This window comes from Arabidopsis lyrata, assembly GCF_000004255.2.
Source record: "Arabidopsis lyrata subsp. lyrata unplaced genomic scaffold ARALYscaffold_1, whole genome shotgun sequence".
Classification (NCBI taxonomy): domain Eukaryota; kingdom Viridiplantae; phylum Streptophyta; class Magnoliopsida; order Brassicales; family Brassicaceae; genus Arabidopsis; species Arabidopsis lyrata.
In genome coordinates, this window is record NW_003302555.1 from 24,999,055 (window position 1) to 25,026,342 (window position 27,288).

General features: G+C 35.0%; 7 protein-coding genes across 8 annotated transcripts; 3 read left to right on the plus strand and 4 right to left on the minus strand.

Moving 5' to 3' along the window:
* Positions 1 to 1,937: 1,937 nt before the first annotated feature.
* On the minus strand, positions 1,938 to 3,561 carry LOC9327525 (elongation factor 1-alpha 1). Its single transcript, XM_021014148.1, has 2 exons — positions 2,762 to 3,561; positions 1,938 to 2,523 (listed from the first exon to the last, which is right to left on the minus strand). Exons 1-2 carry the CDS (start codon positions 2,959 to 2,961, stop codon positions 2,286 to 2,288), a joined length of 438 nt encoding a protein of 145 aa, XP_020869807.1. The 5' UTR covers positions 2,962 to 3,561; the 3' UTR covers positions 1,938 to 2,285.
* A 527-nt stretch (positions 3,562 to 4,088) lies between these two features.
* On the plus strand, positions 4,089 to 7,584 carry LOC9330210 (nucleolin 1). 2 transcript variants are annotated; one of them, XM_002891417.2, is made up of 15 exons: positions 4,089 to 4,214; positions 4,330 to 4,369; positions 4,696 to 4,856; positions 4,944 to 5,111; positions 5,201 to 5,290; positions 5,379 to 5,474; positions 5,599 to 5,679; positions 5,790 to 5,921; positions 6,032 to 6,079; positions 6,177 to 6,262; positions 6,344 to 6,464; positions 6,550 to 6,656; positions 6,743 to 6,916; positions 7,015 to 7,304; positions 7,388 to 7,584. In XM_002891417.2, the coding sequence occupies exons 1-15, from the start codon at positions 4,188 to 4,190 to the stop codon at positions 7,417 to 7,419; spliced, it is 1,653 nt and encodes a 550-aa protein (XP_002891463.1). In that variant the 5' UTR covers positions 4,089 to 4,187; the 3' UTR covers positions 7,420 to 7,584. The 2 variants fall into 2 exon arrangements, with proteins under 2 accessions (XP_002891463.1, XP_020868446.1); XM_021012787.1 differs by having other exon boundaries at positions 4,093 to 4,214; positions 5,602 to 5,679; positions 7,388 to 7,581.
* Positions 7,585 to 7,636: 52 nt separating this feature from the next.
* LOC9327526 (endoglucanase 5) lies at positions 7,637 to 10,925 on the minus strand. The gene is made up of 8 exons (XM_021012786.1): positions 10,543 to 10,925; positions 9,752 to 10,165; positions 9,373 to 9,459; positions 9,104 to 9,268; positions 8,734 to 9,021; positions 8,326 to 8,653; positions 8,193 to 8,243; positions 7,637 to 8,113 (listed from the first exon to the last, which is right to left on the minus strand). The coding sequence occupies exons 1-8, from the start codon at positions 10,753 to 10,755 to the stop codon at positions 7,776 to 7,778; spliced, it is 1,884 nt and encodes a 627-aa protein (XP_020868445.1). The 5' UTR covers positions 10,756 to 10,925; the 3' UTR covers positions 7,637 to 7,775.
* Positions 10,926 to 11,975: 1,050 nt separating this feature from the next.
* On the minus strand, positions 11,976 to 12,867 carry LOC9330211 (early nodulin-like protein 1). Its single transcript, XM_002894104.2, has 2 exons — positions 12,597 to 12,867; positions 11,976 to 12,511 (listed from the first exon to the last, which is right to left on the minus strand). The coding sequence occupies exons 1-2, from the start codon at positions 12,778 to 12,780 to the stop codon at positions 12,159 to 12,161; spliced, it is 537 nt and encodes a 178-aa protein (XP_002894150.1). The 5' UTR covers positions 12,781 to 12,867; the 3' UTR covers positions 11,976 to 12,158.
* Positions 12,868 to 13,169: 302 nt separating this feature from the next.
* On the plus strand, positions 13,170 to 16,722 carry LOC9330212. Its single transcript, XM_002891418.2, has 7 exons — positions 13,170 to 13,492; positions 13,673 to 13,895; positions 14,020 to 14,143; positions 14,255 to 14,595; positions 14,933 to 15,674; positions 15,827 to 16,005; positions 16,408 to 16,722. Exons 1-7 carry the CDS (start codon positions 13,224 to 13,226, stop codon positions 16,492 to 16,494), a joined length of 1,965 nt encoding a protein of 654 aa, XP_002891464.2. The 5' UTR covers positions 13,170 to 13,223; the 3' UTR covers positions 16,495 to 16,722.
* A 1,885-nt stretch (positions 16,723 to 18,607) lies between these two features.
* On the plus strand, positions 18,608 to 19,998 carry LOC9327527. The gene is made up of 4 exons (XM_021012700.1): positions 18,608 to 19,005; positions 19,099 to 19,220; positions 19,319 to 19,507; positions 19,691 to 19,998. The coding sequence occupies exons 1-4, from the start codon at positions 18,778 to 18,780 to the stop codon at positions 19,809 to 19,811; spliced, it is 660 nt and encodes a 219-aa protein (XP_020868359.1). The 5' UTR covers positions 18,608 to 18,777; the 3' UTR covers positions 19,812 to 19,998.
* LOC9327528 (translation initiation factor eIF-2B subunit delta) lies at positions 19,895 to 24,152 on the minus strand. The gene is made up of 7 exons (XM_021012698.1): positions 23,410 to 24,152; positions 21,926 to 22,054; positions 21,496 to 21,842; positions 20,602 to 21,346; positions 20,404 to 20,503; positions 20,268 to 20,322; positions 19,895 to 20,185 (listed from the first exon to the last, which is right to left on the minus strand). The coding sequence occupies exons 1-7, from the start codon at positions 23,960 to 23,962 to the stop codon at positions 20,123 to 20,125; spliced, it is 1,992 nt and encodes a 663-aa protein (XP_020868357.1). The 5' UTR covers positions 23,963 to 24,152; the 3' UTR covers positions 19,895 to 20,122.
* Between the last annotated feature and the right edge of the window lie 3,136 nt (positions 24,153 to 27,288).

Below are 27,288 nucleotides of genomic sequence, written 5' to 3' on the forward strand. Positions count from 1 at the left end.
AATAAATTTGTTAAAATATATTTGTAACTTTAACAGCATACATATTAATCCGCAAAATTCACAATATATATTGTAATATTGTATGGTATTTAAAGGTAAGCAAACAAGAATTTGGAATATGATTTTAATGGAATAAAATGAAAATATATATTACGAGACGAGATGGGAGGGGAACATATATTAAAAATCAAACTAAATATCCAACTGGCATGAGTTCGGGTTATGAGCACTACATAAAATAAATTTGTTTACACACATACGTTTTCAGTTACACATACTCTATTTATGACAGATATGGGACCATAATATTTTTATTTTACGTATACGTGACAGGTTATGGGACAAAGAATTTATGACAGATACCAGACGGTATATTTTCATGTTCCAAAATAGTTACGCCTAGCTAATATATATGAAATAACCCAAACTAAAATCAAATTCATATCCTATTTAACATATGTAATCAAACTGTTAGGACTGTTTAGATTAGTTAAGAAAATAAAAATGTAACACCATTTAACTTTTGCAAATTAATCTAGATCTTAAAATATAATTATGCATTAACGCAACTGAATTTTGTTCATTACTCTAACTTTATAATATTTATACTATTACGAAGTTCACTAACACAACAAAATATTTTATATTTTAAAAATCTATATAACGATTTATATAAAAATATATCTACACGTATGTGAATCCAGATCTAATACACTAAAATATATATCATAAAAAGTTAAAAACAACAAAATAATCTATACTAAATTAAAATTTGTTAGAAATTTTTTAAAATATGAAACCCCGCACGTACGTGCGGGTCATGATCTAGTATATATATATATTAGGAAACATGTTATGAGTTTTGTTGTTACTTACATGTTGTTACGAAAATATTTTTAGTAATTTTAATCACAAAAATACTATATAATAAAATACATTAAGGGAAAATTTAAACTTAAATTTTACTTAATTAAAAACTGTAAAAATAAGTATTTTCTATATATCGTAATATGCAAGTAAAAATTGAGACTAATTTTTTTTAAAATCTTTTTATCCCACATCGATCATATATAATATGAAACTTCTAAGATTCTCTTATATATAATATGATTTCAGGTGAAATATGTTTAAAAGTATGTAAATTTTCTATATATATATATTTTTAGTGTATAAATAATTGTTCGAATTAATTATCATGTGCGATAGCACGGGCTATCACCTAGTTATATCTTCACGTAATGAATTTTTTCAAAGAAAAAAAAATCATAAACAAGTCAATCCTTGAAGATATATTTGAAACGTGGAATATATAAGTTGATAGGTACACTATATTTAATTTGAATTCCAGATTTATTGACATTTCTGGAAAAAAAAATTCTTCTATCTGATTTTCATTTATTACATAATTGTAAGGTTGCATGAATTGACATTTCTACATGGTTGATCATGGAAATCAAAACTTTGGATATAAAATGTTGCAATTCATGCAACCTTACAATTATAAATAAGATCAAAATGAATCCAAATCGAATGAGCAGAAAGCTTAACTTAACAGATATCCAAATTTAAAAATTAGTATATGGTTTAATTCGTGTTTGTAGTTAAACTGTTTAATTTTATTGAATGTAGTAAATTTTAAACTCTTAAATTTAAAAAAATATTATAACTGATATATTTAAATCGATAAAAATTTATATTATCATTAATATTAGAACATATAAAAAATTAAAATAACACGGGACGAGTTATACTGTGGGACGGGGTTATATGGCGGAACGGGTTTGAATAAATATTAATACAACTTTTAAATATCATTAACCCACAGTTTGAATACGGGTTAAATCCTCATTTTATTATTTTTAATACCATCAATTTTAGACATGTTGAATCAACCTGATTTAGCTAAGATTGTATAAAACAAAATTTGTCATGTGGTATACCGTTAATTAATGACAATTGTAAACTATGAAATTGAAATGTCTTAAATGATACAATTTGCAGACATTTATATATGATACATAATCATAAAATTTTAAAAAGTACAAAATTTAGAAAATAAATCGTCCTTTTAGTGTACTGCGGGTCAATCTCAATTTACTTTTATTTTTAAGAACTTTATTGCAAACATCGCAGAGAAAACAATGATGGTAAAAGGCTCAAACGGCCATCAAAGTTTAAACGCATAAGAAAACCATAAAAAGAGAGTCTCATCATTTGGTGACCTTAGCAATAGCTCCAGATAAGTCCATCTTGTCAACACTCTTGATAACTCCAACATCAACAATTTACCTCATGTCCCTAACAGTGAAACGTCTCAAGGGTGGGTATTTAGAGAAAGCCTCGACCACCATAAGCTTGGTAGGAGTCATCTTGACCGTAGCTGCATCACCGTTCTTTAAAACTTTGGGCTCATTCTCAATAATTCTACTTGAGCGCCTGTTAATCTTGGTCAAGATCTCAGAGAATTTGACTACAATGTGAGAGGTGTGGCAATCAAGAACCGGGGCGTAACCAGTGGCGGACCTATGGTGTGAGGTACTGGGGCACGTGCCCGACACTGATTATTAATTTTTATTAAGATCATTTTCTCATGGTTCTTTGTTAGATCAGTTGGTAACGTTTATGCTCTGTTATTATGGCTGGTAAGGTGTTCGATGCCTCCAATTGCTTTTTTTTACTCATTTTTACTGCAAATTTTTAATATAATTATTAGATATATATAATATGTGTCCTAGGCTAATAATTCTTCTGGATCCGCCACTGGGCGTAACCATTACTAATCTGACTAGGGTGGTTTTTGATGATGACCTGGGAAGTGAAGTTAGCAGCACCCTTAGCATGATCATCCTTGGAGTTTGACGCGACGTACCCACGCTTAAGATCTTCGACATCAACATTCCTGACATTGAATCCGACATTTTCACTAGGAAGTGCCTCAACAAGAGACTCGTGGAGCATCATAATAGACTTTACCTCAGTGTCAGGGAGCAAATTAAAGGTCTGACCATCCTTGTCGAAATTAAACTAGCCTCAAAACCATCATTGGTGGAGTCAATGATCAGGACAACAGTCAGCCTGGGAGGTACCAGTAATCATGTTCTTGATGAAATCACGGTGACCAAGTGCATCAATGACTATGCAGTAGTACTTGCTGGTCTCGAATTTTGAGAGAGAAATGTCAATAGTGATACCGAGTTCACGCTAGGCCTTAAGTTTGTCCAACACCCATGCGTACTTGATAGACCTCTTGTTCATCTCAGCAGCTTCCTTCTCGATCCTCTCTATCATACAAAAACACATTCATAGTGATAGCTTATTTGCTATAAGTTACAAACTCGACTACTAGCTCCCTCGTGTATTTTCTGTTTTCGTTTTCTTGTGAAACAAAATTGTGTATCTTGAAACAGAAGCTTTCATGTCAATAACTATTATAGATAAATGTAAAGTTATTTATATAATTGAACCAATGCTAGTTAGATAATAATCCTTTTCAAACGATAATCATCATGTTTCATGTTTTTTTAGTCTTGATTAACATATATATATCAAAAGAAAAGAAAAATAGCTAGCTTCTTTATAATATATCATCCTTACAAGGGAACATATTCACACGGAAAAAAACTGATTAACACACTCCTCATCAAGTTTTTTCATTGATTTCGATCTAAAATAGTGAGAAAAAATGGTTTATTAGAGAAAATGAAAATAAAAATAAAAAATAGGTCTTATATTTTTGATTTTTCTAATTTGTTTCAAATAATAAAAGACAGAAAGTAAATGGACTATAATAAGACTTTGCACACAAATAATGTTCCACTAAAACCCAACCAACTAAAAAAAGCCCACTAAAACTTTGAGCCCATTTCAGCGAGGGAGGCGCTACTCTTTCGCTTTGACCTATTTCTAACCGTTGCCACTTGACACTAATACAAAAAGAAGAAATCTCTTTACCATAGGTAGACAATTTCCACGTGGACGGCAGAGATCAACTAACCCGCGCGAAGACACAACCGTTAGATGTCTAAAGCTGAAAAGACAGTTATACCCCGAACAAGAATCAAATTGATTATAAATACATGTTCTAAAACCCTAAGCTGATAAATATCTTCACGCAGCTGTCTAGGGTTTTTCGCCTCTTTCTCAACTCTCTCTCGAAAACCTAGCAGTCGTCTCTTTCTTAGTTCTCCATGGGCAAGTCTAAATCCGCCACCAAAGTAATCTTCTTCTCCCCTTTAAGGCTTTCTTCTTACTCTTGTCTCGATCCTCTGTGTTCCTGTTTGGTCTGACGATTTTAACGAGCTTTGAATTGTGTGTTTTTCGTGTTTTCAGGTTGTTGCAGCTCCTGCTGCCACTAAGCCTTTGAAGAAAGGTATGAACTTTGGTGTCCTTTTACCTTAGATGATTTGGTCTCTGTCTTTCTCTGTTACATTACGAGTTTGGTATTGAAAGTTTGCATTTTTATGTCTATGTTACTTGTTCTGGTATAGCTGATGGAATATGTTGTTTAATTTGTTTGATTCATGAACGTTTAAGGTCTTTATTCATTGGTGTGAGAATATATGTGGTCATAGAATTCAATAAGCTTTGTTTGTCTATTCTCTGTAGTATAATGACTTGTTAATGTTGAATTTGGAACCTTTAATGTTGAGATTGAAGTTTTTATTGATAAAAACTTTGTTTGCTGCTTCTCTTTAGGTAAAAGAGAGCCTGAAGATGATGTTGATACTAAAGTGAGTCTTAAGAAGCAGAAGAAAGACGTGATTGCTGCTGTTCAGAAGGAAAAAGCTGTGAAGAAGGTACCTAAGAAGGTTGAGAGCTCTGACTCATCAGATTCTGAATCTGAGGAAGATGAGAAGGTATAACTTTTACTATCTTAATTTATTTTTGGTGGTTTGAGCATTTGAATTGAGTAATTTCTAATATGCTTTTGATTCATCTGACAGACTAAGAAAGTTCCAGCTAAGAAGGCTGCTTCAAGCAGTGATGACTCATCTGATGACTCTTCTTCAGATGATGAGCCTGCATCCAAGAAGGCCGTAGCTGCCACTAACGGAACTGTTGCTAAGAAGTCTAAGGATGACTCATCTTCTGATGATGATTCGTCAGATGAGGTTAATTTCTTATTCTTATGAAGTTTATGTCTTGTTTCATAAGAGTTGTGCTAACACAGTTGGCTCTTGGCTGTTACCAATAATTTCAGGAAGTTGCTGCAACCAAGAAGCCTGCTGCTGCTGCTGCTAAAAAGGCCAAGGCTGAGAGTTCGTCTGAAGATGATTCATCTTCTGAAGAAGTAAGCATCTCATAAGTATTTTGTAGGATGCTTTAGAATTATCTTTTGGACAACATTTAATTTACAATATTGATTGGAAAATAATTAGGAACCTGCAAAGAAACCAGCTGCTAAGACTGCCAAGCCAGCTGCTAAAGATTCTTCTTCCTCTGATGAGGACTCAGATGATGATTCTGAGGATGAGGTGATAAATTTTATCTCGTACTTGTTATATCTTCAGTTTTCTGTTTGTTGAAACTAGTTGGTATTTGTTTAATTTAATTGTATGTGTTCAAATAGATCTCTAACTACTTCTTTAATTAAAATAGAAGCCTGCTACCAAGAAAGCAGCTCCTGCTGCTACCAAGGCTGCAAGCACCTCAGATTCATCAGAAGAAGATTCTGATGAGGTTAGCTTTAACATAATTGATTTGATTTGTTTATGATTCTTTTCAAACAGCTTTTGTATTTTCTATAGATCAGTCATTGACATCATCCATGTGTCTGTTGATATTTGCAGGAAAGTGAAGATGAGAAACCTACCCAGAAGAAGGCTGATACTAAGACTGCTAAAAAGGAGAGCAGTAGTGATGATTCTAGCGAATCTGAGGAATCTGAGAGTGAAGACGAGAAAGAAACCCCAATGAAAAAGGTGCTAGCAATGGTTTCTCACTCTTTGATATCTTTTCGCAAATGTTATAATTGCTACAATGGTTTCTTCCTGTTTGCTGATAGAATCTCACTTTACTGTAATAAAAACAGAGCTCTGATGTAGAAATGGTTGATGCTGAGAAATCAAGTGCTAAACAGGTATGAACCCTTTCTGGTAGCATCTTTTTGCCTCTTTCTTTTATGTTTTGTTATGTTGAAGTTAATTTTGTTTATTATGCAATGCATTGACTTTCAGCCAAAGACACCTTCCACTCCTGCTGCTGGTGGATCAAAGACACTCTTTGCTGCCAATCTTTCTTTCAATATTGAAAGATCAGATGTGTAAGTACCCAACACCTTCGATTTCATCTCTTGTCTTGGTGAGAGTTTATCATGACCTGGTATCTTATCCTCAATGTGCAGCGAGAATTTCTTCAAAGAAGTTGGTGAAGTTGTTGATGTTAGATTCTCTACCAATAGAGATGATGGTAGTTTCAGGGGATTTGGCCATGTTGAGTTCGCTTCTTCCGAAGAAGCACAGAAGGTGAGGGTTTTTACTTATGAATGAGAATATTTTAGTAGTCATCATTCGACTCTACAATTGCTGATTTAAATCCTTTGTACTTTAGGCGCTGGAATTCCACGGTAGGCCTTTGCTCGGTCGTGAGATTCGTCTTGATATTGCTCAGGAGAGAGGTGAGAGAGGCGAGAGACCTGCATACACTCCACAAAGCGGGTATGTTAATTTTCCATGATTTGGAGATTTGTTTCTGCAAGAAAGTTCCATTTGTTGATAATCTTCTCTTATTCAAATTATTGCAGCAACTATAAAAGTGGTGGTGATGGTGGTGATGAAAAAAAGGTTTTCGTTAAGGGATTTGACTCTTCACTTTCTGAGGATGATATCAGGAACGCTTTGACTGAACATTTCAGTTCATGTGGAGAGATCAAAAGTGTATCTGTTCCAATGGACCGTGATACTGGCAACTCCAAAGGGTTTGTTATTTTTACTCTCTCCTAGTTGTCACCAGTTTGTAAATTTTGTCTATTGAAAGTTTAATGCTAACTAAATGAATATGTTTTTATCTTTTCAGTATTGCTTACGTCGCCTTTTCAGAAGGCAAAGAGAAGGCGTTGGAATTAAATGGAAGTGACATGGGAGGATGGAGTTTGGTAGTCGATGAGCCTAGACCACGAGATAACAGTGGTGGTGGATTTGGAAGGGGTAACGGTCGTTTTGGTAACAGTGGTGGCAGAGGAAGAGATGGAGGCCGTGGTCGTTTTGGTAACAGTGGTGGCAGGGGAAGAGATGGAGGCCGTGGTCGTTTTGGCAGTGGTGGTGGCAGGGGAAGAGATGGTGGTCGTGGAAAACCTAGTTTTTCAGGTAGATAAATTGTTCTTGATTCATGTTTTTCTAGGTTCTTTATAACAAGTTAACATGTTATTAATTCTTGATATATATTGCAGGTAAAAAGACTACCTTCGGTGATTACGAGTAGAAGCTTCTGTAGAAGAAAAGTCTCTTCTTACGTTGTTAACTTGTGATACTTCGTTTCCTTTTATTGTTTCGTTTCTTTTTTGTTCTAGTTACGTTTCTGTCAGAACCTTAAATTTGTCTGAATGTTAAGTTAATCTCAATTTTGAGTGCTTTGGGTGTTAAATCATTATCTTCATCTATCATTATTTTATTGACCTAAGTTTGAGCCTTATATATGATTAGTTAGACAAAAAGCATTCTCTACGAAGGGACACAAATTTACATTTCTCATATTTAGTCTCAACTTGGTTGGCTATTTTCACATCTTTCACTCATAAGAAGCATAAACAAAAAGAAAGCAGAAAGGGTATTCTTTAACTAGTTGTAACTCAAAACTGAGACTTTAGCTTGAGGACCACCTTGTACATAGACAAAATCATAAGCTTGTCCTGGTCTCAAAGTCTTTTGCCATTGAGGAAGCTGGTAAGTATACTTTTGTCCTGTTGGGTTTAAACCCCAGATAGGTCCTGAGAGATCTTCAATCTTAAGCTTGAGATCTGATATGGGTTTTTGAGAATTGTTCTTGATGATCACTTTATGCCTATAGTATCTTGTGTTCCCGGCCATCCAGTTGGTAGTTATCGAATGAAGAAACTCGATTTGTGCACCTGATTGTTTTGGACTGTATGTTGTCGGTGTTGCTTTGTAGGATATAACTGTGACAGTTTCAGAGGAAATGAGGATCAGACACTGTAGAGAAGTTGTATTGGAAGCTGTAAGTGAAAAAGAACAAACCTGGTGGTTTTGTAGTTACATAAGGTTTATATGACCCTCCTCCATAAGATCCTACAAAATTTCATTACATTACTTTATGATTCCATAAGGGTAAAGCTAAAGACTTTGAGCTCAATGATTATTGTTTAGTTACCTAAATTTCCACCATAGAGTTTAGCGAATAGGCCAACAAGTGGAGCTGTTCCAGACAAAGTTGGTTCTGATTGCTCGTAATTTGAGCGGTCATCGGAATAGTTATCATTCTCGTCCGGTCCACCAACAAGAGCACCATAGATAACATTAGGATCAGCTTGAGACCTTCTATACCAAGAGTCAAACCCTTGAACACAACTCACAAAAGAACGTTGAACAAAGATTGAAGGGATTGAAGCGCCTCTATGGTGAACATGAATTGGATATTTCGGTCCATATCCAACTACATAACTCATTCCTTGTCGGTTCTTTCCAAGAATGTAATCAGCCTGCAAAGAAAAAACTCGGTTACCGGATTTTAAAAAATTGAGAAAGTTGTTTTGGTTTCTTGGGAGGATTTGATTATTACCTGAGATCTAGCAAAGTCAAGAAGTGCTTGAGGTTGCACCAAACCATCAGGACAATTGAGTTTAGCATTTGCTGCAGAGAGATAATCTGAATAAATCGCGAGAAGATAAGCAGCCGCGGATGCATACTGCAGATTGTTCCACTCTCTTACATACATTAAACCACCAGGAGTTGTTTGAATGTTGTAGCCACCATTCTTCTTGAGACAAGCACAAGCGAAGTAGTCGGCTTTCGTCTGATATTGCTTCAATGTCGAAGTATACACACCGCCTTTCCCTTCTAACAAGATCTATAAACACACGAACCAAACAAGTACCAAGATTAGTATTCTCGAAACTGTGAAAAAACATTCTTTAACAACACTAGTTTACCTTGGAGAGAAGGATTTGAACACCGGCATATTTGTTATCCCAAGAGAATTCTTTCATTCCCCAGCCAGTTCCGCCCATGTAACCGGAATTGTCCATAGCATATTTCAAGTAATACTGATCCCCGGTGGCGCGGTGTAGCCAAGCTGCAGCCCAGAGAAGCTCATCCTTCAAAGAATTACACAAGAGAGACATTTTAGTATTGGAACAACATTCAATGGAAGAAAAATTGGAGAGATTTCAGAGAAGGAAAGTGTTGAGAGAATATATACCGAGTAACCAGATGACATGTAGAAAGCTTTTGCATTTGGGATTGAGTCAGTGTATAGTCCTCTGTACTTGTCAGCAAATGAGAAGAGCTGAAAACACACAAAAACAAGTTTCAAAATGTTGAGTATCTAAACCGAACCGGATTCATAAACCAAAGCCGAACCGAAATTTAGTTATAAAATCAATAGAGGAAAACCGAAATAGTCAAACGAAACCCGCACTAAATAACCGAATATCCAACCCTACCCATAAGTCCATAACCATTGAGTCATTGACACTTAAATGTAGAAAAATAGAGGTATGAAATACCAAACCGAACCGGACCAAACCCGTTGGACCTAAACTGTTAAAACCGGAGGTTGAACAAAAAAAGAAACGAACCTCTTTGGCATGAGTTAAGAGGAGAGCAGAGTAAGAGGAGTTAAATGGCTTGAAAGCCAAGGAAGCAGCGGCTAAAGCAGCAGCGGTTTCACCAGCTAAGTCTGAGCCAGGATGGTACTGGTCAAGCTTATAAGCTGTTCTTGAAGTGGTCATGTCCTCTGGTCGTTCCCAACAGTAATGGTCTGATTCTCCATCTCCAACTTGACCCCATAGAACATTGGGCTGAGGATGAGCCTTGATGAAGTAATCAGTACCCCATCTGATTGACCATAATGTCTGTTGCATTTGGTTCGAACTGGATAGCTCTTTCCGGTTATCAACAGCTGCCCACGATAGCATTGTCACTGCGAAAGCCATTGGTAAACCGAATTTCACGTGGTCTCCTGCATCGTAATATCCTCCTTCCAAGCTCACCTATTCATTCATACATACACAAACCTCAATATCATTTTATAACATGATAATTTTTTTTTAATTCACTTACAAAATCTAGCAAATTCTTGTAATGATGACAACATATCATAGTTTTACATCATTTTTAATTAATATATAGCGTTTTATAAATATAATGTAATTCTCATAAACTTTTTTAAAGATAAGTGCTAATATTCAATAATATTCATCCTGTTTGAATTATGATGGTAACACATCGATAACACAAACACAAACCACCAGACTACATGTCCTGGTCTAGTTCGATAATACTAATTAACGGGTACTATTACTATTTTCATATATATAGTTTGTATAAATTTGACTACAATATTAGTATTATGTGTATATGGACTTACTCCTTGAGCAAGACCATCCTTGAGACCAGAGTGGCTACGCCATTTGACACGCTGAGCAGCTGGCAACTTCCCTGATCGTTGAGCCTCAAAGAACAAGAATGTCTTGTCTAGGGCATTTCCGTAGTTATAGTACTCCGCTGCCGCGGTTGCTGCCGCTAGAAGAACGGTCAGCAATAGGCTTAAGCCGAACAATGATCCACCATACTTCCTCATTTCTCTATATCAATCTTAATTCTAATTTTTCTCTCCTAAGAAAATTTCTTTGTTCAAAATTGTGAATCTCTGATGTGAGTTAGTATAGACGTGGGTGCATTTATATAGACATATTGAGAAAGAGAGAGATTGTGCGTGTGAGTTTGGTGAGAGATTGGAACGTTGAGAATCAAATAGGTACGAAACTTGTCTGAACAATCATTATATTGTCTTTGTCTTTATTTGTGTTCGTGTGTGTTATGTGCCTTTGATAATAGTTGTGGACTTCACGTTTTGTGAGAGCTTCTCACGTTGTACCTCGAGACTTTTGTGTATAAAACTGAACAAGTATGACTCACCACGTGTATCTCTTATTTGCCGTTGGATGAAAGTGATATTGACTATGCATTATTTGATAGAAATAGATGAATGTATCTTGTTTTAAAAATAAAGTTAAAAATTGTTAAGAATATTTGGTTGATTTTTGATAAGGTGTCAACGGACAAGTAATCCATTCGTGGTATCCACAACTTGTATTACAAGTATGTAGTTTTTTTGTCGTTGAATTGATTTGTATGTTCTGATATGTTTAGAACTTATAGTTTTCTTTTGTCGGTTTAACAGGAAGTTCACTCGGTTTAGGCGGTTGGACCGGACTCCAACGAGTTTGATGACTTGATCATGTTTTGACAATCTTTTTAAAGCCATACCAAAATGAAAATTGGAAAGTTTATAAGCTTTTCGGGTTGAACAAATAATATTTATCAGGTGGATGAGTTATACATATTAATAATTATTATTTTTGAATTAAAAACAAGTCATATCTTACAACAATCATGAACTATTCTAAATCCAGTATCCATTTAACTCAAAGCTCAAATTGAATCTAACAAAATCACAAGTTTGCCATTATAATAAGTTAGCATTGTAGCATAGAACAGGGAGATTTAAAAATTATGTTTGTTCCCTTATTGGATTTGATACTTTGATTTTTTTTTAAGTAGAGTTAGGTTTTGGTTTTGAGAGTTGGGAAGGTTAAGTGAATTTAGAAACAGTTTCTGAAAAAAATATGTATATTTTAAAAAGAGATCTGTCAATTTTTTTTTTTTTTTTAAATATATTTCTGAAAATAATTTTCTTACTTGATATTTTGAAAATTGAAAGTTATGTTTTATAATTAGAAAAAAGTAAAAATGTTTGTATTTCAATAAAACCTAAAATTTAAAAGAACTTTTTAAATAAGACGAGTTAAATTATTTTATAGCTCTGAACTCTGAAGTGACCAAAAACCAAAATCAAATCAACAACCTATCAAATGGAATGAAAACCCTCAATAAACTAAGCACCAAAACCTAAACCGGAATAAAACTCCACGGCTGAACCACCATAACCGAGTCATGGTTTTCCATACTCCAAAACCAAGACTACACAACACTAAAAACCGTCAAAGCCAGAATTGAAATTGTAATTAAACCGGCACCTAAGAACCGACTCGTTTTCCTCACGGCGTGGTTTTTCTTGTGAGTTGAAGAAGCGGCTAGAGACGAAGAAGGTGGAGGAGATTGCGGCGGAGATTCGACCTCCATGACTTTAATAATCATTTTCTGACCCTTTTCACAGTGGCCTGAGACACCGCTTATGAAATAAAACAAACCGGGACGGTCCAATTTGAAAACCGTATCATCGTGGTTCGAGTATAATTTCGGTTTGGTCGTCTGGCATTTCTTGTACTCGTCTTCTGTTACCACCAAAACAGAGTCTTTCTTGTACTTGAAACCTTGCACCAAATTTAAAACAAAGTTCAAAATCTGCATTACGATGATCATAAATTCATCATAGAGATAATAGAAAAACAAACTTACGGATAGTGTCGCCAACTTTAAACCGGTTCTTGGAAGCCCATTGGTTAAACATATCACTCTGGTTACTAGATTGTGGTATGGTCCAACCATTTTCTCCTCCAGCTTCAAATTCAGTACATGACACAAGTGAAAACACGTTAAACATTACGAAGATCGAAAGGAGAACAATCTTTTGTACACCCATTTGAAAGAAAAAGAGAATTCTATTGTTTAATTTCTGAAATTGAGGGATAGTTCTTGGAGAAAATATTAATATTGAGGCTTTTTTGTTTGTGCTTTTGGTTTGAATATAAGTAGTGTGAGAGTGCAGCTAGGTTTGTTAGTTTGGCTTTTGTCCACAACTTGAGGGATATCTACTAGATATTGTTTTGACTTATTATTTGCTAATTTGAAATTTGAATTAAATTTTTCAAAGAAATACGACTAGTTGAGGAAAATTTGTTTTTGTGAGGATTTTGCGTTAATATCGGAAATGTGTTAGATAATTTGATGAATTTCTGTGTTTTTGGATCTTTGAAAGAGATTTGAAATGTTTTGGTGATACTTGGACTAAGTGAGAATAAAAGGGACCTATTTGTAAAATAGATAAAACTATACGAGAACTCAAAACTTCTCGATTTGCGGAATATGAAGAAGAGTAAAACGACACGAGTCCCTGTCGTTTTTGTGTTATTCCGTCACCGCCATCTAAACCCACTCCTTCACCCACCTGAGCCGCGACGAAGAAGAATCTGTAAGATTAGGGTTTATAGGAAGACGAAATTAGTACGACGAGCAAGAGGAAGCTGCGTTTTTCTGGAAGATTTAACAATGGCACAAGATTCAGAGAAGAGATTCCACCAAATCATGGACAAACTCTTTACCCCATCGAAATCTCAGCTTCCTTCTTCCTCCAGGTCAGTCTCTTCGTACTGGTTACTGTTTTAGAATGTGCATCGATTCTTCTCCATTATCTGAGTTCCATTGTCTCGCTGATTGAAGTGTGGATACTTAATCTCAGAGATGATTTTGAATTTGTGTTCATGTTATGATATTTCATCAGCTTATGTATTTGATATATCCTTTGGTTTGTGTAGTTCTTCTGTAGAGCAACAATCAAGAGGCAAGAAGCGTCCAAATCCTTCATCTGCGTTAGCATTGGTTGAGCCTAAGACGGTATTAGCTACCATTGATAGGTCTTCGGCTTTGAAAGTTCCTGCTGGAACATCGCCGTCTGGCCTTTGCAGGCCGTGGGATAGAGGAGATCTTATGAGGAGGCTAGCTACTTTTAAGTCCATGACTTGGTTTGCCAAGCCCCAGGTTTGCTTCTTGTGACTTTTAAACAACAATTTTCCTTCCGTTAGAATAATTACAAGTCATTTCTATCTGGTTGTTGTATGTCCTTGCTAGAAAATTCTTAGCTGTTTTTTGTGTGTGGTGGTAGGTTATAAGTGCGGTAAATTGCGCGAGGAGAGGGTGGGTGAATGATGATGCAGATTCTATAGCTTGTGAATCTTGTGGAGCTCATCTTTATTTTTCAGCCCCATCTTCTTGGTCCAAGCAACAAGGTACGGTTAACATGTTTTTGGTAGAATCATCTCTACGTAGCTAATACTCTGATATAACAATTATGTGTTGACCTCACTGAAATTGTAACTCTTCTCTCTGGAATCTTTCAGTGGAGAAAGCGGCATCAGTATTTAGCTTAAAGTTGGATAGTGGACACAAATTACTTTGTCCATGGATAGAGAATTCATGCGAAGAAACGCTTTCTGAGTTTCCTTCAATGACACCGCAGGATTTAGTAGATAGACATGAAGAACGGTCAGATGCTTTACTTCAACTTTTGGCCCTTCCTGTTATTTCACCATCAGCCATTGAGTACATGAGGAGCTCAGATCTGGAGGAATTTCTCAAACGACCTATTGCACCTGCCAGTAGTGTCACCGCAGCAGAAAGCTCTCAAACAGAGTCCCTTATCAATCATGTTGGAGCGAGCCCGGCTCAACTTTTCTACCAGGTTTGACCTGCACCTAAAAGATATGAATTATTCCTAGCTAACGTAGAACCCTTTGCAATGCTATTATCGTTCCAGCCTTTGGCAAAACATTTCCACATCCATGCTTTTCGTTGTAGGTACTTATATGATTTTGGTAGGATAGGATGATCCTTCTTTTACTGTGCATTTATCTATAGACTTTACTTTGTTCTGTCCAAATTATTCTTCTTGATTTTTTCGATGTTGTCGTACAGTTAATTAGTGGTTCACTTTATTCACTATGGCATCTTTTCTGAGAGGCTTTTGGTATAATATTGAGCCATATCTGATAGTAATACTGTTGCATTGGTATTTGCAGGCACAAAAACTTATCAGTTTATGTGGCTGGGAACCGCGGGCACTTCCTTATATTGTGGATTGCAAAGATAAATCGAGTGAGACCGTTAGGGGTACAGATACTATTGATTTACTGCCAGAAACTGCTACCCGCGAGCTTCTAAGCATCTCTGATTCAACCCCAATTCCAGATGGAGTATCAGGGAATAATGTGAACCCAACACTTCCTGACACATTAAACTCTGATCCGAGTTCTGTAGTACTTGACTGCAAGCTCTGTGGGGCCTGTGTTGGTCTTTGGGTTTTCTCAACTGTTCCGAGACCACTAGAATTGTGTAGAGTCACTGGTGATACCGAAATTAGTACAGAGAAACATCCCAGGGGTGGTACTCTTCAAAATCAACCTTCGAGCTTGAAGTTTACCATAGCAGGAGGACCCCCAGCAACAAAACAAAACTTCAAAGCAACAATATCGCTGCCTATTATCGGGAGGAACTTGAGGTCAAGATTTGCTTCTTACTCTAGAGATCATGATCATGGGGATGTCAGTTCTATTCAGGATCAACAGAGTAAAACTGCAGAGAACAACGGTGATGTTACACAAAATAGCGATCAAGTGATGAATGATATAGGAGAGAAGGCTGATGGAGGAAGAAACTCAGCTGATATAGAGAGTGATATTGCACTACAAAACAAAGACAAACAAATGATGGTAGAAAGGTCAAATCTTCCTGATAACAGCAAACCAAAGGATTCAACTGCAGGTAAATTGCAAATACAAATTTCTCAGATTTTGACAAGCACTAATCTTTATCCAACTTAATGAAACTTTGCTCATAGGTACTTGTTTGAAAGTTCTCATTAAGAGAATGTTCAGCTTAATTATGCTTAAACACATCTTTCTTTGTGAATACAGGAAAATCAGTGACATCAAACAAACAGATGGAATTTGATCCAATCAAGCAACATAGGCATTTCTGTCCTTGGATCTGGTCAACGGGTAGAAGAGGTCCTGGATGGCGACAGACTCTGTCTGCATTACAACGCCATAAAGGATCTTGTCAGACTCCACCGACACCCTCTTCCCTGTTCAAGGTAACACATCCTACTACATTCTTTTTTCATGCATTCCAATTTACTCGTTTTTTCGTGTTAGAATGGAACAAAGCTGATTACAGATGTGTAGATATAACTCAACTGCGACAATTATCATGTTTTCTCGACATGAGATCATATAAACCTCTTTTGTAGCAACAAATAGCAGGATCTAACAATATTTTAACTTTTTTGGCTGAGAGTGCAACTTATGCCCTACAATTATGCATGACTTTTCCTTGATTTGATATATTTTTGGATTCTCTCTGAACATGAGATAAATGATCAAATCCTAAAGAACAAGAACCACATACATTCATAGAAGGCCCTGTAAGATTATACTTATGTCATAAAAGTCCAATTTTGTGATGTCTTTGATGGTTCTTTATGTGATGTTGTCAGGTAGATGATCCATTAACATCTGTTCGGAACCTATTTAAGTCGCCATCCCCCAAAAAACGAAAACTGAACGGAGGATCTTCAAGCTGAGACACCAGACGATTTTGTTCCTGAAAAAACTTGAGCCCTCTTGGTCTACACTGTATCCGAAATTTCGGAACTTGATAAAACTGTAACATTCATGTGCTATGAGTTATTTGTTGATTCCTCAGAAAAGTAATCTATATGTTGTTAACCCATTTTGACATTGCTAGAGCTTAAATCATATGTATACACATGAGTTTGTACCGGAATTTATCAAAGTCTTTAGACTTTCTAGCTTTGGTAACCATAGCATATAAGTTGAAGTCAACTTTTTAAAAGTCATGGTTAAATAGCTAAGTTTGTTCGTATCGTTCTAGTATCAATTTTGGGTTGAAATAGCTCCAGATAAAGGTCAGCTACAAATCTGGTGATTGATGGTGAAAAGGAACTTGCGAATTTTAAGTTTTAGAATCAAATTGAGTGGTCGGTCTTTGATTTTGCTTGCTGATCAAAATCAATGATCCAATAACACATTATTTTGCTTTGGATTTCTAAATCTTTTAAAATTCATGAACCAATAAACCATCTTTAGTGGTAGAAGTAGAACACATTACACTGCCTAAAAGGCTAAAACAAATCATCCATCTGCGATGATTGACGTGTATTGCAAATCACTTTCTTTCTTTTTGGCATTATATATTCTTATGAATACTTTGTTACTTGTATATTTCCAAAAAGATAATGTATAGTTTTTATTTTTCCAACTAAACTCAAGTGTGCGGATTTTTCCAGAATTAGGATGAAAAAGACAAGCACAAGTAGATACCATAGATACAACCATTTCCTCTCGTCATGTCCCACTATCTTCATTTTATTTCCTTAAAAATACTTTTCACATAAAAAGAAAAAATAATAATTCGCAATTGCATGAATACTATAAAATAATTATGTGGACCATCGCCGGATTCATGGCTTGGATTATGTTAACATATCTGTGGTTCTTAAAAATTTCATGATTTATATTCAATAACTTTTTTTTTATAGTTTATCAAGTTCATGAAGAGTTTTAGCAAAAAAAAAAAAAAACAAAAGTTCATGAAGAGTTTTAGCAAAAAAAAAAAAAAAACAAAAGTTCATGAAGAGCGTGAAGCTCACGTAAAATTACCTTCTTTTTTTTTTTTTTTTTTTTTTTTTTTGGCGTAAAATTACCTTAAACGAGAAAATTACGACAAGAAGTGAGATTCGTACTTTTTATTACATTCTGTGTCAAATACATGTGGATGTCATATGCTTCTGTCAGCTGATGACTCGGACTTTTATGGGCCCCATTTCGTGCGTTACCTTTTCGAGTCTACCAAGTCTATCGCTTGACACGTGTTTGGATCTTAGCGCGTTGTTCATATTAGACTTAAGATAAATCTCTATGTTTAAGTTTTGATCCCTTGATTTTGTTGAAATTCTTTATATCTCCTCGAAACTTTTTTTGTTAATGGATTGATTATTCAAGCCTTAATTCGTTTTTCTTTCTTTTCCTAAATTGACACATTCTTCTAATTCGCTTTGAAAATTTTGTGTCCTACCAAACATGGTAAATGCTCCACAAGGAGAAACTTTTCTCACGCAGTGCTTAATTGTTATTAAGATTTTTCTTCAACTACCGTACCAATTACACCTATCTATATATAAATATATAAAAAAGTGTCAATTATAAATGATTTTGATTGTTTTCTAGATGTGATTGTAATGAATCATATTTTAATAGACGCGGGTTTAGCACCAACACGACCAATAAAATTCATGTTTGGTTTTACAAATTGCATTTAATGTATTTTATCTGTCTACTGATTATGGTTTCCATTAGTACTAACCCACGAAAACTAAAAAAACTTATGCCAAATGAAATGACGATATTTTTTTAAGAAAATCGTCATATATAATGACTTTTTCATATTTACTTAATTGCGAAATGACCAAACATTATTAGTGATTCATGTGATTAGAAAAATTGTATAAAACTACAAAACAATTATTTCTTTTTTTTTGGGCAAAACAATTAAGTTATTATATGGCAAAAGACTAAAATCAAGTTATTGCCTAAAAGTGTAAGATGCAATACATATTCACTTTTATCTCAATAACAAAAAAAAAAATCACGGTCCATGATTTCATTCATACTCAAATTCACGTTTGACCCACTTTAAATTTATTTCCAACTACAAAAACAATTCCAATTTTATACTATTATTTACAAATACAACACATATTGAGAGAGAGTCACAAGAATTACGACACTAAACCTAAACCCAATTCTCGAGAAAAAAGAGAGAGAAAGAAAGAGAGAATATATAAATGGGAGATGTACGGACGATTGTGGTGGTCGTAGAAGATAAACAAGCGGCGAGGACGGCGTTACAATGGGCACTTCACAACCTTTTACGTCAAGGTGACGTCATAGTCCTTCTCCACGTGTACTCTCCACCACCGCGTAAGAAGAAATCCACGGCGGCGCGTCTCCTCCGCCGTCACGGATACAATCTTGCTCTCTCTTTCCGTGAAATCTGTGACGCTTTCTTCAACGTGAGTGGAAATGAATCTTGATCGGAAACTTTTACTTCATTTTTTATATGAATTAGGTTTTTTTTTCTCCTTTGTGATCGTAATTTTTTACAGACGAATACTGAGATCATTGTAAGAGAAGGAGATGATGATGGAAGAATGATTGCTCAAGTTGTGAAAGAGATTGGTGCTTCGATGCTTCTCGTTGGTCTCCATCAGAACAGCTTTCTTTACAGGTAGGTACTACTTTGATCGATTCGAAAGTTACGGGGTCATTATTAAAGATTTTGAACCCCACATAGTAAATTTAGTCATTCTCTCTCTCTCTGTGTAGATGGGCATTGAGTGGGATCGATGTAGCGAGAAATTTCAATTGCAAAGTAATGGCTATAAAGCAGCCTTCACCGGAACTTTCGAATCCGGTGAAGGTTAAAGGATACAAGACCTCTCAGGCGACGGCGACAGCGACTTCAGATAGTTTAACTAATTTTGACTTCTCCCAAATTGAAATTTCTGGATTACAGTAAGATTCCTAACCTCTTTGAATTCAATTAAAATTTTCTTAATGTTAACAAAATAACAAAACTACGTGATTTGGTGAAATAGTTTCAAGATAGAGATCTCTAGATTTTTTTAAATTTGATATGTTGAATATAAATATTTCATACTGACTCTGATAAAAAAAAGGAACTTTTGATTGAAACAGGGTTCCTGAGATTCCGACACCACCTAAAGTGCCATACAGATTATGTCCGAGTCCTCATGCCATACTCTGGAGAACAAGACCCCGGAGGAGATCCAAAGACCAATACGGTGTCGTTTCCTAGTCTATGATTTTTGTTTTTGAGACAAACCACCAAAACTTTACCAATTCTTTTGCGTCAAATAAACCAATTATACTCGATACAAAAAAAAAAAATCATTCCAATCACATTATTCTTAAACAATGAACAGTTTTTTCAAACCCTCTTCCAAAAGTTTGGTTCGAGTGATAAAGTAAAAATGGACAACAAATTTCCCATGATAGCCAAAATGCAAACAATAATTATCCATCATCCAAATGTTAAATATTCTGCTTTTCTCTCCTCCGTAAACTATATCTGTATTTGTATGCTAATATTCTAAACACATTACCTTTTTATAGCAACAAGTGTTCTCTCCTGTATTCACGTACAATCACTGGTATACTCGTCGGAGGAATCTGTTCACACACATCAGACACTAAATTAACAACATTGCTTTGCATACCAAACTTATAACATAACAATGTGTGAGATACGAACCATTCCATAATCCGAAACAATCATAGATATATATTCTGAAGGAGTAGAATCGTACCTGGAAAACACAAAAAAAAAAAAAAGAATTAAGAGAAATTAAGATAAAGCATTTTTCATAACCATTTATAAAGCGCTTTACATTAGATTCAGAAACTGAAGGTTTTTGTTGTTGTTTATCGTCTTTGAATGCTTTGCATTGGTTCTAAATGATGGTATGTTGGCTACGGCGTCTGGATCACCTGCAAATTTTCCACACAGGCAAAAAAACTCTGTTAATAATTTGATTTGAGCAAAAGAATTAATCGACAAGAAGAAGAAGAGCGAGTGAAACATTTACCAAGTTCGTTGGAGCAGATTGAATCAAGTAGGACTCTTTCATGGAACTTGTAAGCTTCACAACACACAATTACAGGAACACTAAATGCATTTGCAACCATTGCAATGCAGGCTGTGCCAACTCTTGCATAAAGAGTTCCATTCGAGAATATTGATGAAGCCCCAAGAAAAACACGTGTAGCTTCACGCATGATGTAGGAAATGGCGTTTATATGAGTGTAGGTACAGTCGAGGCCACGAGTCACAAGTCTACGAAGTAGCTTTTGCCCTTCAAGATTAGGGCGTGAGTCTACAATCACTACGCGGAATTTTTTCCCAATCTCATGGGCGTATAAGAGAATCATTTCAACCACGCAAGAGAATCCGTATGTGAGAAGGACTTCTCCGTCTCTGATTTTTGTTACAGCGTGTTGCACGATTGCCTTGTCTGCAAGAATTATTTTCTCGTCTATGAAACGACCAATGTCAGAACAAAGGGAAATTTTTGCCTCTGACTCTGACAGGTTTACAGGTAGTTTTCTGATTTGGTTCTTCAGGAACCTGATTGCGTTTCCCATGCTCATGGAGAGCGGACGACATTCTATCAAGAATGAAACATAACCATTTATTTTGGTTGTCAAGTCCATGGTCAGGTCTTTCATTGGAGGTGTAATGTAATCTTCTATAGCTTCTTGAAATGCTTGGAGCATGGCAATACATCGCGCATTGTCCCCAGATATATCTCCAGCCAAATGTTGCAAACCCACCTAAGATGAACAAAATACATGTATATATGTCACTTGAGGATATATGGCACAGAATGATAAACCACAGGGTTTCAAACCCTTAGGGATTCCAGTTCAAAAGCGTAACATTCGAACATTTAACAGTCACACATATAAACAAGTAGGTGTACCTTATAGACCGCATGGTGTATGGAATCGAGTGTGAAAAAATTGGAGCTTAAATTGGGAAGCTGATTGCCGCGTTCATATTGAGGAAGATGAAGAAATAATTCAACTTTGTTCTTGCTCTCGGTCTGTTCAACCACAGCACGCCTCTTAGCTTTATCCACTCGGCTTCTATCGTCATACTGCATTAGTGTCTGAGGGACATCCATCCTCTTCTCTTTTTCTACTGCTACAGCTGTTTTTTCAGAAACAGAGGATGTGACGGGAAGTCTTTCTTTCTTTGGTTGGGGCTTTTTGGTAGCCTTGCCAGGATTAGCTCTACCAGACTCATCTGCACGTCTGCTTCCTTCGCCTAAAAATTAGCAAGAGGGAAGCAGTTATATGATTTTACGTTTCACTTTAATGAATGTGGAAAACAAAGCAAAAATAGGGAACCTTTTGCAGCAGCTTTTGCTGCCCGTTGTGCCTCTTGGATAGCCCGCCTTTCTGCTTTAGTGGTTTTATCTTTCAGTGCTTTTTGTTCCTTTTCCTTCTGGGGTTTTGTGGTCACTGATTCACTCTTTCCTGCAAGATATTCTTTCTGTAAGTAACGAAATGCAAAACTAGAAGGAAACATCTGTGCATGGCAATAATTGAATGACAAACCCATAGCAATCATAAGGTCAAAGTCGATACTAAACAAAGAATAGTTATATAACTTCTAATTCTAAAGGATAGTCCAGTTTGGAAGTGGAGCTTAATAACTCTTCTGTGGCTGGGCGGTACCAACACCTCCGGAGAAGCCCGTAGCCTCTTATCAAGGATGGTAATTCAGGAGTCTAACGACCAATCTCCGGCCATGCAGTGAAGGCAATTTCGTTGTTGGAGAAGACCAAGGCCTGCAATCCAGTTCAAAAGCAGAGATAGATGACGAATTCCCAGCCTCGACAATGATGACAGCAACCGTTAAGGAGGATTTTGTAGGCAGTCCAGTACAGAAGCAAAACTTGATGATGCATTTCCGTCAATGTTAAAGACTTGCCTAAAAACTAATTTTGAGAAAAAGTATAGCTTGTGACGAAAAAAAAAGAACAGAGTTATGCTTTGAAGATAACGATGTCGCCTCTTGTCGGTCTATCTGTGAAGCGTCGTTTTGCGGAAGTAAGTTAACATGACGAATACGAAGATTGCTGAATATGAAACTGAGAAACATAATGCTACTTCAGAGAGATTTAAGTGTCAAAGATGACCCGTTGTTGAGTGTGAGTCAATTTCATCCTTCACACTTTAAACACCTCTGAAACAGCAACTGCTGCTACCCATTATAGAGATGCAGCTTACGTGACGTGCTTGATTTGGGAGTATATTGAACCACCTTCGCAAACATATGCATTCCACACAGACCACAGGTCCACAACAGCTGACCGCTTTATCTTCAAAACACGCCTCTTTGTTTCAAAGTCAGAGTCAATCTATCAACATTGGCAGAAATTGCTCACGAAACTTTGCTTCTAAACCAAATTCAACTTTAAACATTCTCCAAATACCGTTGTAAGGTCATCATCAGAGCCAGAAAATGATTATCTCAAGCTTCTCAACACAAAGCCTCAGCTATAAACCAGGCCGGAGTATGATCATTGAACAACCTCCTGAACCAGACTCGCACCGCCCATGCCAAAAAGAAGGGAAATCAAGCTCCATTTCCAAACCGGACTCCCTAAAAACTCTCCATGAGATCAAGTTACAGAGTTTTCCAAACATGATATCCGGGCCTACCCCGTCCCTACGGCACTACAATCCGATGTTACTTGGGGGATCACAAATCCTCACCACAAAGGTCTCATTTTGATAACACCAAACTCAATATATTACTATACAAAGAGCTATGTAGATATATTCAACAGACACTTAAATTGATTGATGGATACGTATATACATACCCGAAACTTTGGCGATCTTCTTTTTCCCTTCGGAAGCCGACGCCGTTGCAATTTTGGTTTCCGATTCCTGAGGAGCTCTAACAGCTAAAGTCAAATCAAAGCCTCCATTAGGAAAACTTGCTGATAATTTCGTAGAATCACTCCGTTGGAACCCAAACAGAGAAGCAGAATCCTCAGAAAACTCTCCATTACTCGACGGTGTTGATGTCCCGAGAAGCGAATCCGGAGGATTGTAACTACCAACGTGAAGAAGACTCCGGTCCTGAGCTAAGTATCGGCGGAAAGCAGCAGGTCCAGGGACGGGTACAGGAGCAGCAGCAGCAACGCGGGTGGTTAAATTGTCAGAGTGATGACGCGACGGTGGAATTAGAACCGGAGATATTAAATTGCCGGAGGGTGAATTGGAGAGAGGAGACGAAGACGTTGTTGCCTCTACTGGACCGGATTGGCTTCGATTCGGTCGTTGTGAGGATTCTGGAGGCGGCTCGATTGATGTGAAGAAACCTACTCGACGGACTTTAGGAACCGCAAGAGCTCCACGACGAGTATCCATGGAGAGACGTTACTCAAGTTTCGATTGGAATATGTAAGGATCGCTGGAAGAAGACGACGATGATGATGATGATGATGATGATGATTATTTAGGGTTTTTAATTAGGACTTTGGAGATACAAAGGATTTGACCAAAACGGTGGCTAAAATCCTTATTTGCAAGTATGAGATAAATATGATTTTTATAACGTGCCAAAATGTAATTAACCCAAAAGAAATGCAAATCGATCATTTAAGTTTAATAATAAAGTTTTTTTTTATAATATGTTTGAACAAAAAAAATAGTACTAGTATTTTTTGGAAAATGGTACTATAAAAACGTTTTTTGAACCCAAAAAAAAAAGGTATCATAAAAGCGTTATTTGATATTTCTCAAAATTTCCTGATTTTTATGAAGTAATTGACACTAAATGCCACATTTTTTTTTGCATTTTGTGAATTTTTTTGTGGTTGTATCTAAATTTGATTTATATTGATCTACATCGTTTTAACAATAAATTTATGTTTGGAATATCTATACTATTAATTGGGAATCACTCAAAATTAAATAACCTTATAAAAGGTAAAATATTACATATGATGCCATTGGTTTTTAAATTTAAAGAAGGAGAAAAAAAATAGCAACCATATTAGTGATATTAATAACAATTATATTAATTCCAAGATTTTGCAAATATTATAACCATAAATTTCGGATACATTAATAAACTCATATACAATCATTAAGTTATTATCATTAAAGAAACAACCATTTATAGAAATTAATAATCATCATAATATGGTTAAAAAAATCAAAAATTGTTTTTAAATGAATCCAATAATAATTTATATATAAAATCCTATATTATTAGAATTCATATAAAATAAACTATGCAAATCATACCATAAAATTACCTAATAAATATCACTAAACGTTTTCAATCTTTATAAATCTCGATTTTTTCAAATCTTACTACAAATAAATAACAAAAACTATATATATGACCTTAAAATATATAAAATCCGAAAATCTAATTTATTGCCTAAAATTCAGGATTTAGGGAAAAAATAAGTTATTAATAGTTTGAAAAATCGGCAGATAATTAATTCAAACTGATTTAATTAGTATGAATTAATTGAATTAATTTAGGAAAAACATATTATTGGATTTGTTATTTTCAAAATTCTTTGAGAGCACTGTTTAAAATTAAATAATGATTTGAAATTTAACGAAACTTATATTCTATATTCTATTAATATGATGTTAATACTAAAATTGATTTCTTAATATATCTTTAAACCAATATATTGATGATAGAAAAAAAAAGAAATATAAATATGTTGTCATTAAATTCAAAAATACAAAATATTTAAATTGACTTAAAATTTGAAATAAGAATAAATAATCAATTAAGATATTAAATAATTTTCTAAAATTCATAATAGGTAAAGGTAAACCTAATTTTTCTCATTAACTTCATCTCTCCCTATAAATATATAAACTTAGACTCACAAAAATTCATTAGCCCACCATTCCAAATGTAAGTCATAACTAATTAAATTTTGGTCTTTATTTATAAATTTGACTTTTGGATACATTTCTTTTAACTGTGTAATGATAATTACAAATAGAACATTATACTCTCATTTTCGTTATGTTTCTACACCTTATAAATTAACTAAATAGGTTTGTCGAGCCATGGCTTAGCTTCTACTGAGTTGGGTCAAAAGACAGTCATACTCAGTTTATGAATATGATCCAACAATATCAGGGGAGAATATAAGCAAATAGATTTTTATAAGCACTTGATTCCACTTTTGTAATGGGTGAGTTATATAGAAAAGAAACCAAATATTTTAATTGAGTTAGTACACTACTTGATGCTAATGAACTTTGTTCTTTCCTACATGCTGCTCATATTTTATACGTTTGACGTACGCAAACAAAATACTAAAAAAGTGATAAAAATAGTTCATATGTCTAAGTTTGAACTTATTAATAGATAATCCAAACAGAAAAAATCATGTTACTACAGTTTGAAAAAAGGTAATTAAACCAAATAGAATAATAGTTGGATTAGTATTTGCTGTTTTTATTATTTTCTGTGTTTGAGTCTTTACAACCATGAAGCTTTTTTTTTTTTTTTTGACAGCTCATGAAGCTTACAACCATTAAGCTTTTTTAACTAGAGAAAACAAAACATTTTTTTATAGACCGCGGGTAAATAAGGTTTTTGTGTAGTGTTCTATAAGTATGAATTAGAAATTTTCTTTCCTGAGTTTGTCAAATTATGAATATTATACCAAATAAATAAGTGTTCAAATATAACCTGCACCAGCGTTTTAAACAATTAGAGAATGTTTAACAAAAAAAAAAATTGGATAGATTCTATTTATTTGTAAAAATTAAATCCCGAAAGGAAAAGTAAGAAAAATACGGGTATTCCATCTAGATCTCTTACCCATTCTCTTCTCTGTTGAACTAAATTAAACATTCTCATATTGGTAATTATTTTAAAGGAAACAGTTATGTGACGAGAAATTTTAAGATATGCAACGAGACGGGACGGGACGACACTACTTTCTCTCATTGTCTTATCTATATTGAATTAAATTTTATTAAAAAACATTTTTTAGAATATTAAATTCCGCACGTACGTGCGGGTCAGGATCTAGTGTATATGTATTATTGAAGACCACTATTCATAAAAAAGTGGTATAAACGGCTAATAAAACCGTAATGATTATTTTTTTAATTCTTATTAGATGTTAGGACTATGTGTTTTGTTATAAAATAGAGTTAGACGACTTAGCCGAATCTATGTAGCTATATTATATTTTACCAAAAAAAAAAAATGTAGCTATATTATATAAGCAATAATCAATTTCATATAATTGTTAATATCTTTAATTTTCATTTTAGTTTTTCTTTTTTTTTTAACAGCTTTTAGTTAAAAAGTCAAAAGAGTCATTCCTCAGGAATATTGTTTACATATGTGATATGATGCGGTCCGATGCGCATTTTTCGCACCAAATTATCCGCTTTTGCATTTACACTTCTAGGAATTAAAGATAAAGAGAAGCTTAAAAATTCCTCTTTATCGCTCTTAAAATCTTCTAATTACACTGAGAAGGCTGGTCATTCGGTTGGAGAAACATTGAGAAGGCCGGCCATTTCATTTTAGTTACTATTGTTTATTTTGGTGTAATTATTCAATTTCTATTTACAAAGATAAAATCTATACGTTTCGAAAACATAAATCCATGGTTATCAAATTTAACATTGTTATTTGAAATAAATTATATTGATTTGATGGTTACATGTACATGAAGTTCTAACTCGGTAAA